General features: G+C 39.8%; 1 protein-coding gene across 3 annotated transcripts in view; it reads right to left on the minus strand.

The window, feature by feature from the left end:
• Window positions 1–15,905, minus strand: part of STK3 (serine/threonine kinase 3) — a 135,133-nt gene that overhangs the window by 103,893 nt on the left and 15,335 nt on the right. For 2 of the 3 annotated variants that reach the window (XM_080610086.1, XM_080610085.1), the window contains exons 5-6: window positions 3,710–3,874; window positions 3,129–3,296 (exon numbers count right to left, since the gene is read on the minus strand). In XM_080610086.1, the coding sequence (XP_080466212.1) occupies window positions 3,129–3,296; window positions 3,710–3,874 (333 nt within the window). Of the gene's footprint in view, window positions 1–3,128; window positions 3,297–3,709; window positions 3,875–4,316; window positions 5,075–15,905 lie in introns of those variants that run through there. The other variant, XM_080610087.1, reaches the window with a different exon arrangement.

The following is a 15,905-nucleotide window of genomic DNA, read 5'->3' on the forward strand; positions in this document are numbered from 1 at the left end:
ATCACGTAAAAATCTGCAGATTAAAATGTTCTCCCACCAGAAAGAACTCTCACATGACGAACTTGAGATCATGGCTGGCTTGATTAGCAAACAGAGAAAATATGTCAAAAAAGGTTACAAATTTTTACCAACAAGCAAAATCACAACTATCACAGCAAAACAGTGCCAATCTTTACACTTCCATTACAGATGAAAGGGGAAGAGTGAGACTTAGAAACAAACAGATACTGCATGAAGAGGAAAGACTGAATTCAGCGGTTAATGGTTTGAATTAAACCCAGACAGTGGTAGGACATAAATACTTTATCACTACAGGCCAGCATACATGCTGCAGCCAGTGGGGGACACAGGAATGCAGCTGTTAAGACATATTACTGCAGCCTCAGAGTAGGAGATGGAGTCTTGCTCTAGAACCACACTGAAGCCCCTGTTAATTAGATCCACTATAAATCCATAACTACTCATCCCAGCAAAGCAATCAAAAGCAGATGCAAACTCTGCTAGCCACATTAAACCTGGCTACTGCACAAACTACTGCATCCAATGCCTGCTGGATGGGTTCAGTTACCCAGGTTTGAGTGAATTTTGACTTACCAGCAAATTCCTTGCTATTTCTAGTGAGTGTATCACTGCATTTTAGGGCAACCTTGAGGATGTTGGTATTTTTTCCTCCTTTGCAACTACTTGAAAACACCCTTCTTTGATGAAAACTCAAAAAATGCTAAAATTTCACTTTTCATCACTAGCAAAAGCACAAAAGGCCTCTGACATCAAATATGTGAGGCATTCCATAATTCTTATATGAACAAAGCATTAAACTTACTGGGCTGGCAAGTAGCCTTGACCTTTGGGCCTCAAATCAAGTATGACAACTGCAGGTTCTGCTGAACTTAGGTTTGCAGCAGAAAACAAGTGAAATACCATTGATGACACTTACACAGCCAGCTATACTAAAACATGAATACTTACACAGAAAAACATGTCTGTTCCCCCCCCCCCGTGAAATTCCATTTTGCATCCCCTACTTCTCATTCTTTCCCAGCTGAAACTAGTACAATTCTTTGGAATAGCTAGAGTGTGGTTAAGCGGAGGAAGCTATGCTTGTCTGCATGGAATCTGCTATTTCCTCTCTGCCAAAACACTTGTTTAAAGAAGTCATGTAATATTTCTATTAAGCTGTAAATGCAGTTGACAAGGAAATGGCCTACTGGCAGTGCATTACCTTTGTGGCAGTGCCAACCAGCCTACAGCAAAATAGTGCACATGGTAATTTCAACATGCATTCCCAAGTAACAAAATTGTGCCTTACATAAATACCACAGAACTCCAGCAACATCTAGAAAAAGCAATGAAAAATTGCCCAAGCTTTCATGCTTGCCTGATCAATTCTGTGTCATAACTAAAACAAAGTAGGAAAGCAACTACATATGTCCAAAAGTCTTGTGAAGCTATATCATATGACACTAGGAAAACTATTGCAACTTAAATCTGTGTATTTCTTGTTAACCACTGTAACAACTCACTAATAAAAATTAAGAAAAACTGTAGGTATCAAATATACAAAAGAGTACTAACTGCATACAAGCCCTTAAAAACCATAACATAATTTATTAAGAAGAACACATGTTCTACGTAATCCAGAATTGTTGTGTTAAATTACTTTGGCCTTTGATAGCATTCATTTGATTACGAGAATTAAACAGATTCACAAGCTTTCAAACTCAGTGACCTCTGATTTATAAGCAGCTATTATCAGAGAAAATTTTTATACATATGACAACATAGTCCTCTCACCTTTCAACAGCTCACACAACTATATATAATGATGCTAAAATGAACTCAGATTTAATTAAGACATTTTCACTAAAAAAAAAAAAAAAAAAAAAAAACAGAAAACCAGCATGATTTGAATGTATTTCATTTGTAATCAATATTTCCTAAAAATATTTTTAAATGTTATTTCTTTTTAAATTAAATTCCCATCAACAACAAGCTTCAACAATACTTACGTCGTTCTCAGCTTTCATCTGAGTATTTTCAGTTTGAATGATAATGTTAAAATTGTTAATTACACAGTAAAAAAAAAAAAATATACGCTGCAGGAGAAGTACTATGCTTTTACTCCGAAATTATGTAATGTTTCTAACTGCAAAACACCCACTAGCTTTAACAGAGCTCCACATTACCATAAAACTTCAAGAAACATCTCTGCTCAACAAAGCAAACAAGCAAATCCAGAATGCAATAGCACTAAGTACACTTGAACTCATATAGGGATCACCTACAGTAATCATGTATGAACAGTAGCTTCTCTTTCAACAGTCGTGGCTTCCTTACATTAAGATCCTGATATATAAGGCACCAGCAAAAGAAAACTGAATAAAATAATCTAATATGCATGCTATTTTTGCAGCAAATAACAAAGATGGAAATCTGCTTTTAGCAGTATAAAGTGCCTTACTAATATTAATGCTTTAGATATCAACAATTCAAGAACAGAGTATTTACTGATGCTCAGTGTAATCAGTGTAGCTATTCTATAGCGCATTTCAAAAAGATGCATGAGTAACAGTGGCAAGTTATTCCTAGCAAAACATTGTTCCCCATGAACTTCTCCAAGTAATTCCTTTGTAACTATTACTTTTCGTAAAGCAACTGATTCTATTTACATTTTATTTTGAATAAAGTAAACTAACTCAGTAACAGAGTTAGCCAGTAATAAATAAAAATTGTCAAGGGTTACAAATATCAGCAGTGCTCACATAGGGCAACTCCAAATTCTTCTTCAGGTCATCTTTACCTCAAAACTCCCTTTTCAGAGGAGAATGCCTCTTGGTTATGGAACTCTCCAAGTACAGGTACAGTATGGAACAGGCTCTGTATGTTGCCTTCAAGTCAATTAAGCACTTAGAGCTTTAGTTCTCCCTCAAGTGGGAATAAAGGCATTCTGACATCTTTCAGAGACATGTTAAAACAAAGGCAAACTGCAGTAAATAAGAAGCAAGACGGCAAGTGAAAATCCTTAGTCTTAAAAATCTTTGTCCATAAACATCCAGTTTTATGATTCCAGTCTTAGGTTTTTGATTTTTTAATACAACAAACAAGGAAACACCACCACACACACTCACCCTCATTGGATGAATATCTGCATACGGAGGCTTTCCTTCAGCCATTTCTATTGAAGTGATACCAAGGGACCAGATGTCTGCCACACAGTTATAGCCAATTTCTTGTATTACTTCAGGAGCCATCCAAAATGGAGTTCCTATAACAGTATTACGTTTTGCCATTGTATCCTGTAATTATATTATTTATGCAATTAAAACAGTGATGCTTTTTTTCAGATTCTTTTGATATTAATTCTATATTTAAAAGTTAAATTAGCCACGCAAAGGTCAAATGGTACTGACTTCCAGTTAAGACAAAACTGATTTGGCCCATGTGCATATAGAGGCTGAACAGGTGAGAATGACCATAAACCTCAAACAAAAGTTTAAAGTGGGCTCATCAGGCACTTAAAGTACACTGGGTTATAAAAATAAAAACCTAAAAACTAAATAGCCTTACAATACATTAAATACTCATCACGATAAAGAATGTTAGCTCTACCATTAGTCACTCTTCAGACACAAATTCAAAGCATAACAAAACAACATGGTTAGGAGAACTTAGGTTAGCATTTTAAATTTATCTTTCCACAGGTACTTACTGTTAACTGGCCAGCCACACCAAAATCAGCTAATTTTGCATGTCCCTCAGTGTTAAGAAGGATATTTCCAGCCTTTATATCTCTATGTATTTTTCTCATAAAGTGCAAGTATTCAAGTCCTTTAAGAGTAGATTTCAGAATAGTTGCAATTTCATCTTCTGTTAGCTGCAAGAAAACATAAAATCATTTTCAGATATACACAGAGTCCATATATTTGAACTATTTAAAACATGATCATTTCATAATGATTATTACAAATAATACTGACAACATACCTTAGGTATTTTTACACAGGAATATGCCCAATACCATTTACAATTCAAAACTCTGACTTACTAATTTGATCCATACTGCTAGATTCTCACAAGTCTATAGAGTGCAATTAGAGCAAGCAAGCTATGAAACTAAAGAAGGGACTGATTTATGCAGGTCAGATGCCAGAATATGCAGTATTCTCTTTCAATCAAAAGTTACTACTGTCAATCAATAGTTACTACTCTTTAGATGTAGACATCCTTCATAAAGACTGCTTCACAGTTTCTATAACAAACAACTAATACATTTGCCACTTAGATCAATACATATTAAATGTCAAGTTAAGCATTACCTTCGTCAAAACAAAGGTAATGATGGTCACCACTAGACTAGATGGCACAAACCAGGACACTTCCTGTAAAAAGAGATACAGCCCTTTCTCAACAGTGGAAGGTTGGAGCTATTCCTCAAATATCCATGCCTTAAGTTCATTACATGGTTTGCCCAACATACCAGCACAGTTCTACATTGGAAAGAGATAAAAGGAATGTCATGTTTTATTTCTCAAATTCCAACACATGAAATGCCTCCTACACCTACAATTAGTAAACAATTAGTAGTATCCAGTTTTTGTCCACCAGTTATTCCTAACCACAATACCATTAGTTTCTCATTGCCAGTAATTTACAAGCTAGAGGGGATGAATAAAGAGCTTCTCCACAAAAAAAAAAAAAAAAACACCAAAAAACCCAACCCCACACAAAAAGCAAGGGATAAAGGTGACAAAGGAGTACAGAAAATAATCAATTATCACAAAGCTTGCGGAAAAAATGTATTTGGCAGGGAGATAGCTTGCTAGTTATTATCTGCAGGGAGATAAAACAGCATGCACAAATACAAACACCCAAACAGTTCCCAACTAGTTTACAGAATTTTACTGAAGTTTCTCAAGTAAGATACTCCTTTTACAGATAGTGCCTTCATTTTATATGGAATGTAAGTAAATGCTAATTTTTGAAAACAAGTATTTCTCAATTTGCCTGTGCTCCATACTGACACAAAGCTGTAGAATTACACATATACATATGTGCCCAAATGACCATCCCCAAACCCTACTCAGCCCTGAAAACTAAGCCCTACCAACTAAGATGTAAGGGTACTCTTATGCTGGAAGGTGCCAATAATTATTATGAGTTCCTTTAACAGTAGACAATTACAGAAATGACTAAGAATGGATTCCAAACAGGTACTATGGGCTTTTTCTTACACCATTCTTTTTCTTGTTGATGATGCAGAGAATGAATGCTCTCTGCACTTCTGGGTTCATTTTAAATTACCCGCACTCAATAATTGTTAGATGATATCCTCATAGGAAAATACAATCAGACTGAATACATGGCTCTTCAATTTCAGCCACAAATACCACATTTTTTAAAATATCTACCAACAATGTTGATTAGTTTGCTGTCTAAGCAAAGGTTTCCTGTTAGTCCTTAAGTGTAGATAACACACGAGCTATGTTATATCATATTAAAATTACTCTATAAAAATTGTAAAATTGAACCAACAATCTTAACATAGCTGGCCCTAAATGTATTTTATAAGATATGTCACATTTTAGTAAGCACAGCTACCACCATGTGAAGATAATGCAATATGTCAGCCCGTAACTTTCAAACTAGCTGTGCTCTGTTCTGGTCTTCTAGAAAACATGTTCCTTTACATCACATTTACCAGTGCATAATACTAGCTTCTACAACCATACTGAATTTTTAAGAGGTTTCTTTATGCTCCTTACTGATAACATGGCTTTCAGTTACTTCTGAGAATTAAGGCAGAACACTTGAGGCTCTTTAGAACTTTAGAGTGCCCAAAATGAAAAATACATTTTGCATTGTTATACTCAGCTCTCCTTCATATCATGTTTGCTGATTACTCTTCAGTCAGGATGAACAGAAATGTACTCTCAAATTAGTCAAGTAACTGAATAGAAACTGAGAAACATAATTGCTAATTTGAAAGAATTAGTCATTCTTCAATTTGAATTGAAAACTTAAAAAAGATTTTTTTTTAAGAGAAATAAAATTGCAACAGGCATATTTATTGAATTCTGTACGTGCATCACAAAGGAAACACTAAGAACTCTTTAACCTGACTTTTTTAAGCAGATCAGACAAACTTCAGTTTTAAAGCTTAAAAAACACCTCAATGATTAACTAAATGCCTATTATAAATAAAGAAGCGGTGTAGTCTGGGCAGTTCAAAATGCTTCTCTTATTTACTACTTTAATATGTTGCAGAATTCATATATTATCACAAATGATACAATAAGCTGCAGATACCAACTAGCAACAGGGTGACAGACATTTCATTACCACAGAAAATACAATGCAGAAAATAAAAAAAAATAAAAAAAAAAGTTTTATTTTCATTTATCTGTTGCATAAACTACATGGACTACTAAGTCATCAGCTACCACAGTTGTTTATCTTCATTACTCTACATCAGTGTAAAACGAACACAAGCTCCTGAACAAGTGTTATTAGAAAAACAGCTAAGAGTGAATCTTTTGCAGGTACTAGACCCTCTGAGAATACTTCTCAAATTTTCACCAACATTTACTCTAGAATACAAGCAAAAAAATCACACACAATTCATTCCATGTGATGCAATTTCTCAAGGAAATACAAAGAAACTATTCATGCAACTGAGACGCTGCTCAATTACAGCACATCAATGCTTTAATGTAAAAGCGCATCAAATGAACTTGACACATTCTTAGAAATGCAAGAAACTGCAACACTTAAGATGAATACTCTAATTTGGCTGCAACACTGGGTAGCATTTTTTCTCTCTATTTTTCCAATCCTACATAGAAATTAAATTGAGCAATAGCAATTCCTTCCAGTTTCAGTTTTGAAAGCGTTGATACACATCCGCACCTCTCTCCAAAAAACACACTACTAAAAGCCCACAAGAAACAAGAAGCCCCACTCGGAGTCACTCTAAGCCAACAAAATGACTCAACAGAAAGGAAAAAATTATTAGTCAGCAAGATTATCTGCACCTGAGTTGCTCATAACAAGTTTTAATTATTTAACAAGCAGAACCACTTCCCTATTCCAGCTTCTATCCAGTCTCATAAAACCTGGGCATGGAGCCCAAGGGCACAGTTACACATATATTTACTTAAACAGCAGTGCCAAGCTCCAATCCCTCATTTCACTGCACCCTATTGCAGTACTTCCCACTGTGTGTCAGTCCTTCCAATGAAAAACTGTGACCCTAGTTAAAAACAAAACTGTCTGCCAAATTATTTTTCCCAACAAATCAGTTCATTGATTCAATTTGTGGCACAATCAACAAGGATGTAGCAGAGTAGGAGCTGCTCAAATTGGCATTGCTTTCCAAATAAGTTCATGTGTTGCTATGCTCAAAGAGACCTAGTGACTTTTATAAACCTCTCTGTATGCAGGCAGAGGATGAAACTGATGGTGGCATTAGCTCCATGCTCCACAGCAAGCAGTTACCGCCTCCACTGCACATTATGCATTCCTTGCCTGCCATTTATCTCCAAGATCTTTCAGTGTTCCTATTCAGTGGCATGCTGCTCAAAGCTCTTATCTGTGCTACTTTATGCTGACTGCTATGCTGCTTCAAAGGACTGTATGCCAGGAGAACTGAAAACCCTGCTACACACAGCTCAAACAAGACTGCTTTCCCAGCACTGATGGTTTTATGCCCTTGGAGTAATATGGAGTCAAGCAAGAAGGTACTTTAAATCAACTATAAGATAAACTGAACCATGGTCAGAAGGCCGTAGGGAGAATGAGACAATCCTCAGCATGTGAGTTAATAATTTTGTGAAATACACTAAAACTGTGATTATCTGAAGACTCACACTACAGGCAATTTAAACTCCGGCTATTAACAAGTACTGTATCATGAATGGCTTATGGCATGCTGAGTGTAACACTTTCTGCCAGAGCTTTGCCAAATACACCCCAGTTCAGAAACAATACAATGTCCTGAATCTCCAAAGACTTTCATGCAGTTAAACCTCAACATGTATCAAAAAACAATACCAAGCATTGACAAATGCATAACAAGAAAGGCAAACTACTTATCATCTGCTTTTATCTAGAAATAAGTATTATGAGCAACTGTGATTAGAAAGGTCCTCAGAGAAGGTCTCTCTTCAGTAAATTGTGTTCCTAATGAGCTTAATCCCTAGCTTTAGTTCTTGAAAAATTAGTGGTTAAACCACAGAGATCTTTCAACCAGCTCTGGATACAGAAGTGCTTTTGCAGCTGCATGCCAAAATCCAGCTCTCAAAAGAAGAGGGTAACAGAACAACTGTACCAAAAGGTTAACAAACCTATGGCCTGAGAATCCAGCAAAGCAGAAGAGAGTGAGTTCTAGAGTACTGCAGCCTGATGCACCATCTGGGGACCGCCAATAAGGGAAAGCTATAGCAGGGCTACATGTTACAGAAGTAATGTAAGTACTATAAAAATACATCTAGTGGTCAGAGAAGCTCATAGGGGTGAACACCTCCAAGAAGAAAGCAGAAAGCATGAGTCGTGTTTTATCAGGAACATACACACTTAGAATCATTATCGTATAACCTGATGCAGTCACTCCTCCTTATACTATTGCTAAACGCTGACAAGTATATGCATAATAATACACAGAGACAACGTTTAGCTTTAGTATCTTGTAATATTTAGGACAAAATTAATTTCCAGCCTTACTCAACAAGCCAAGAGTACATTCACCTTCCCTCAACAAGATTACCTGCTCAGAAAATGATGTACTGCCATATTGAACACTACCATGCAATAACCTGATAATTTTTGTGCAATCGAAGCTTTGTGCAGAGCAGACACCACCTATCCATGCTACTGAAAACACACAATTATTAAATTCTCAAAAAAAAATTACTTCCAAAACCACAAACTATTCAACCATAGCAGTCTAGCAGCTGAGCCATACATAGACCCTTTCTTCCCTTATTGGACATACAAAGCATTGCACAGAAAGTTTTAGTTACGTTGGTTCCATGGACCAAAACTGTCTTCTGCAGATATTTTTGCACAAGATTAATGGTACTTAAGTATTTTTTTATGCTGCAAAGAAGGCAAATGGTACTCTGGGCTGCATTAGACAAAGTGTTGACAGAGGTGGAGGGAGGTGATCCTTCCCCTCTATTTAGCACTGGTGAGGCTGCACCTGGAGTACTGGGTCCATTTCTGGGCACAATAGTCCAGGGGAGACACGGGCACACTGGAGAGAGTCCAACAAAGGGCCACAGATACTATCAAGAGACTGAAGCATCTCTCCTATAAGGAAAGGCTGAGAGAGCTGGGAGAGTTCAGCCTGGAGAAGAGGAAGCTCAAGAGGGATCTTCTCATGCATATTTGAGGGAAATGTGCAAAAAGGACAGAGCCAGGCCTTTTTCAGCGGTGCCCACTGACAGGACCAGAGGCAGTGAGCACACAGTGAAATATAGGAGGCTCCCTCTGAACATCAGAAAATACTTTTTCACTATGGAGGTGAGCAAACACTGGAACAGGTTACCAAGGAAGGTAGGTAGTGTAGTGCCTGTGCCCCTACAGGTGACTTTTAACTCACAAAGGAAACAGCTAAGTATAGACTCAGGCCATAACACACCTTGCCATAGCACACAGCTTGCCATCTACTTAATATCCAGTACTCCCTAGTTCTAACAAGTAGCTTGATGTTGGCATATAAGTAATGCCATTGATAACTATCACACAGAAAAATTAAAAGAAAATTATTTTTTTAATACTAGGCATATCTTAGTATTGCTGTTCTGGCCTGGATGTATGGTTCTTATACTATACTATTCCTGATCAAACCATACAGGTATTATGTTTTCTGTTAAAACTGTTATCTTATCCTGAGCTTTTAAACATGCAGCACCATTCTTCTGTGAGTATAGCATGTTCTATACCTTGGACCTTAGTATAATTTCACAGTAATTATCTTTCCACTTTGTTTCCAACATCCAGTTGTGTCAAGATCCTCACTTAAAATCCTGTGGAACATTTATCTGCTTAGTATTTTTGGCTAATTCCAATTCTGTATGCTGAGTCCCTTTGATGGGCTGGTGCCACCCTCTAAATATCAGTCAGCTGTCAGCCATGAAGCAGGTTCAAATCTTTCATCATCAAAACCACATGCAAGCTATAGATTAAAATTAATGTAAATGATAAAGGTGAGCAACACTACAGCCTACATAAAAATGTTAGCAATGAAGCCAATCTTTAAAAATTGAATTTTGGAGCAAAGCAGATCACAGCAAATTCAGGTGTTACACATCTATTAGGAGACCAGCTAATCCACATATTTAAGTCTAACTGACTATGGATGTCATCCACAAGGGAGAACCAGAAGTGCATTTATACAGTCTAGCACAAACTACCTAATCCATGCAACTGTTGGGACAACTTATCTATGGATTCTCTGCTCACATTCTCCTTCCTTAGGGCCTCTCTGAAGGGTTCTGGGTCAGCTGAACTATATTAACTGCCTAAGTCCATTCTCAGCTGCTCTTTTCACACTAATACATGTACATTAAGCTTGATGCTTCCAGGAAGTATCAGGTTACCGCATCTAAACAGTATGATCAAGTCGAGCACATTGGCTAAGTCCACTTCATGGCAAATAAAGTCACCATGGTATAATCATTCTTCCACCTGAAGCTATCAAGCTCTACCATCACTGACCTTATCATTATCACATACTTGGCCTACCTCCTTCATTTATGTGAAGACAAGGTGAACTAAGAAAGAGTCAGAGACGCAGAAGAGACGAGCAAATGAGCAAGGGAGACGAGATGACAGATACTACAATACCCTTCCCACTTGTAATATTTGAAGTATAACTTATGAAATAAGGCAGAAAGCTTTGGGGAGAAAGAGCTGTTATACTTGCAGCTTTAACCTGAAATCAAGGTTAGATTCTGGTTTCCACTGCCTGCTATGAACTTCAATAAGACTACACTCTCCTGAAGCCACTTCCCTTAAGCTTCACCTTTCAGAGCAATTACATTTCAGAAAACATTTTCAAGCAGATCTGCATGCTACATGTGAAGACAGTTCTCTTCAAACAAAAATCACAGCCTATGTCTTGAGTGAGGTACTAAATTATGATATCTAAGTTACTTAAAATGAAAAAGTTTGAGCTAAGACTTTCAGTAATCGTCTCAAACCAACAGACATAATCCCTTCTTCCCTTCTGTTCTTCCTCCTTTATTATAGTAAAGGGACACCTCAATATTACAGTGATGGACAGAGTAAGAACTCACTACCACAGGAGAACTACCAATTTTATTTAATTACACCAAGTTAAGCATAGGATCCTCTTATATTTAGAATCATAGAATAGTTAAGGTTGGAAAGGACCTTAAGATCATCTAGTTCCAACCCCCCTGCCATGGACAGGGACACCTCACACTAAACCATGCCACCCAAGGCTTCATCCAACCTGGGCTTGAACACTACGAAGGATGGAGCACTCAAAACCTCCCTAGGCAACCCATTCCAGTGCCTCTCCACCCTCACAGTAAAGAATTTCTTCCTTAGATCCAATCTAAACTTCCCCTGTTTAAGTTTGAACTCATTACCCCTTGTCCTGTCACTACAGTCCCTGATGAATAGTCCATTCCCAGCATCCCTGCAGGCCCTCTTCAGATACTGGAAGGCTGCTTTGAGGTATCTGTTCAGCCTTCTCTTCTCCAGGCTGAACAGCCTCAACTTTCCCAGCCTATCGTCATACGGGAGTTGCTCCAGTCCCCTGATCACCCTCATGGCCCTCCTCTGCACTTGTTCCAACAGTTCCACATCCTTTTTATGTTGAGGACACCAGAACTGCACACAATACTCCAAGTGAGGTCTCCCGAGAGCAGAGTAGAGGGGCAGGATCACCTCCTTTGACCTGCTGGTCACACTCCTCTTGATGCAGCCCAGGATACAGTTGGCTTTCTGGGCTGCGAGCGCACACTGCTGGCTCACGTTCATTTTTTCATCGACCAACACCCCCAAGTCCTTCTCCACAGGACTGCTCTGAATCTCTTCTCTGCCCAACCTGTAGCCGTGCCTGGGATTGCTCCCACCCAGGTGTAGGACCTTGCACTTGGCATGGTTAAACTTCATCAGGTTGGCATCAGCCCACCTCACGAGCGTGTCGAGGTCCCTCTGGATGGCATCCCTTCCCTCCAGCGTATCAACCGAACCACACAGCTTGGTGTCATCGGCAAACTTGCTGAGGGCGCACTCAATCCCACTGTCCATGTCACCGACAAAGATGCTGGACAAGACTGGTCCCAACACCGATCCCTGAGGGACACCACTCGTTACCGGTCTCCAGCCGGACATCGAGCCATTGACCACAACTCTTTGGGTGCAGCCATCCAGCCAGTTCTTTATCCACCGAGTGGTCCACCCATCAAATTGATGTCTCTCCAATTTAGAGACAAGGATGTCTTGTGGGACAGTGTCGAACGCTTTGCACAAGTCCAGGTAGATGACGTCAACTGCTCTGCCCCTGTCCATCAGTTTCGTAGCCCCATCATAGAAGGCCAACAGATTGGTCAGGCAGGATTTCCCCTTAGTGAAGCCATGCTGGCTGTCACCAACCACCTCCTTGTTTTTCATGTGCCTTAGCATGCCTTCCAGGAGAATCTGCTCCAAGAGTTTGCCAGGCACAGAGGTGAGACTGACTGGTCTGTAATTCCCCAGGTCATCCATTTTTCCCTTCTTAAAAATGGGGGTTATATTTCCCTTTTTCCCAGTTGTCAGGAACCTCACCTGACTGCCATGAGTTTTCAAATATGATGGCCAGTGGCTTAGCAACTTCATTCACCAGCTCCTTCAGGACCCATGGATGGATTTCATCAGGTCCCATGGACTTGTGCACATTCAGGTTTTTAAGATGGTCTCGAACCAGATCCTCTCCTACAGTGGGCCTAGGGTCTTCATTCTCACAGTCCCTGCGTCCGCCTTCCAAGACTTGGATGGTGCCGTCAGAGCCTTTCCCAGTGAAGACTGAGGCAAAGAAGTCATTAGGAACCTCAGCCTCCTCCAAATCCAGGGTAGCCAGTTCTCCCGTTATCTTCCAGAGGGCGCCTACGTTGTTCCTAGTCTGTCTTTTATTCACAATATACCTATAAAATCCCTTCCTGCTATCCTTAACATCCCTAGCCAAGGTCAATTCTAACTGGGCCTTAGCTTTCCTAACCTGGTCCCTAGCTTCCCAGACAACATCCCTGTATTCTTCCCAGGCCACCTGTCCCTGCTTTCACCTTCTATAAGCCTCTTTTTTCCTTTGAATTTTCCTCAGCAGCTCCTTATCCATCCAAAGAGGTCTCCTGGCCCTCCTGCTGCACTTCCTTCCAGTTGGGATGCAACACTCCTGAGTTTGTAGTAGGTGATCCTTGAATAACAACCAGCAGTCTTGGGCCCCCCTGTCCTCTAGGGCTGTATCCCATGGAACCTTACTAAGCAGGTTCCTGAAGAGGCCAAGGTCTGCTCTCTTGAAGTCCAGGGCAGTGAGCTTGCTGCACACTCTTCTCACTGTCCCAAGGATCTCAAATTCAACCATCTCATGGTCACTGCATCCAAGGCTGCCCTGGAGCATCACATTTCCAACCAGCCCTTCCCTGTTGGTGAGCACGAGGTCAAGCACGGCATCTCTCCTTGTCGGCTCTTCTATTACTGGCAGAAGGAAGTTGTCTTTCACACAATCGAGGAACCTCCTGGATTGCTTGTGCGTGGCCGTACTGTCCCTTCAACAGATGTCAGGGTGGTTGAAGTCCCCCATGAAAACAAGGGCCTGCGAGTGTGAGGCTGTTCCTATCTGCCTATAGAGCACTTCATCCACAGATTCCTCTTGATCAGGTGGTCTGTAACAGATCCCCACAGTAATGTCCCCCATAGCTGTTCTCCCTTTAACCCTGACCCACAAACCCTCTGTCGACTGCTCACTCATCCCCAGACAGAGTTCCATACTCTCCAGCCTATCCCTAACATAAATAGCAACTCCCCCTCCCTGCCTGCCAGGCCTGTCTTTTCTAAAGAGCCTGTAACCTTCCATTCCAACACTCCAGTTGTAGGAGCCATCCCACCATGTTTCTGTGATGCCTACTACATCATCCTCCCACAGTTGTGCACACATAGGAAGGGAGGCAGCAAGTGTCATTCTTCCTACTGAGCCCAAGTCATGCTGCATATAATCATACGGAAAATGTGATTTTACTACATAACAATGACTATTCACTGCACAGGTAATGATCAGTGTCGATTTTTTTTTAGATTTGTGGCTTTGACAAAATAAGTTTTACAAAAGGTGCTGGGATTATGAACTATCATATGTAACAAACCCCAACTCCTCTTCTCAAATAAGCATTTTCATACTGGATAATTCAAGATGGTGCTAACAAACCAAAGTCTTGAAAAATTTGAAAAAAATAAAGTTTGAAAATTGCTAGGCTACTATAGCCTAGCAGCAACATAGAATTATCTAAAACGTATCTAGTGGTTCTACAGAAAACTGCTGCAGGAAATCTCAGGCATCTCCCATGGTCACATGCTCAATATTAGTTAGCACTAATAAGTACATTTAGAGAGATCAAGAACCGATTAGAATATGGAAGTCAGACTCCTTAACCCTTACTCTTCACTACCAAGTTCCAGCTTGCTATACAACGTATATGAAGTACTGAACTGGCTATCCAGATGTTGAACACAACCTTGGAGGTAATGCAGAGCCTTTTCAGCAGTGTACCAAGTAAAGACAACACTGGAAAAGAGATTTTTAATTATGATTCAGTAGCACAATGACGTGTATTTGTCATGTCTATACACAGTTGAGATGAGCAGCAACTGAATTAGTTTGGTTCTTCAAAGTTCTTTTCTGACAAAGCATTGTGAATAAGGTCAAGAATTTCAACAGAAGTCCTTACCACAGGTCACTTAAAACAGTACAATGTGCCTTTCAAGCAGAAAATGCTTATTTGAGTTTTCACTGTTGTATAAAGTTTAAAAACAATGTTACGATTATGTAAAACACATCTGCAAACATATCACTTGGCTCACAAGCTATGCACCTGTTCATACCACCCCCATTGACAGCATCACCAAGGGAGACCTTGAATAACCTGTGTTAGGTGAACAAGGATCAGTGTGTTGGTGGTCTTGATCCTGCCAGATAAGAAGAAAGCCTCAAGCAGAAGCAGATTCATCTGCAGATCACCACCTTCCAGAAGGCCTGCTAACAGCAGCAAAGCATTAGTGTTTTCATAAACACAGGATCTCAGAGGAAGAAGGGCTACTAGGAAAAAACATCATCTACCTGACAAAGGAGGTCAAGAGCAACTTCGCCAACAGGCCTCCTAAAGTAGTGAGAGCAGCTTTAAACATCAGGTAAGAAGAGGAACAGAGAATGGGGAAGCACATACCAGAAAGGATTCTGGAGGAGCTTTTCTCACTCCTTTTAAGATAAAGTAGGGCAGACAGGTGTATATCTGAAACCCCGTGCACAAAAGTATACAGCCTGTGATGCAAACAGGAAGAACTGCCAGCCTGTGCACAGCTGCAGAGCTATGCACAGGCTATATAGAGTTACTGGAATTAGAGACACAATGGGATAGATCACAAAACTAAAACACTGTGAAAGATGGATGCAGGCTCCTCACAAGACACAAGCAGGAAGGATGAACAGGGTTGAGCTTTACAGCTACATGCAGCTCTGCTACAGAAAACTTAAGCTTGTTGAGAGTTTATAGGTCAAAAGGTGGATGCCATCACGGCATCTGCTTCAAACCACCCTATCAAAAAGGTGAAGTAGATAAGTCATCCTCAGCACTGCAAGAAGCCTCTGATCATAAGCCATTGTTCACAGAGGTGTCAACAACCTC

The sequence above is a fragment of the Psittacula echo genome, assembly GCF_963264785.1.
Source record: "Psittacula echo genome assembly, chromosome: 2".
Taxonomy (NCBI): domain Eukaryota; kingdom Metazoa; phylum Chordata; class Aves; order Psittaciformes; family Psittacidae; genus Psittacula; species Psittacula echo.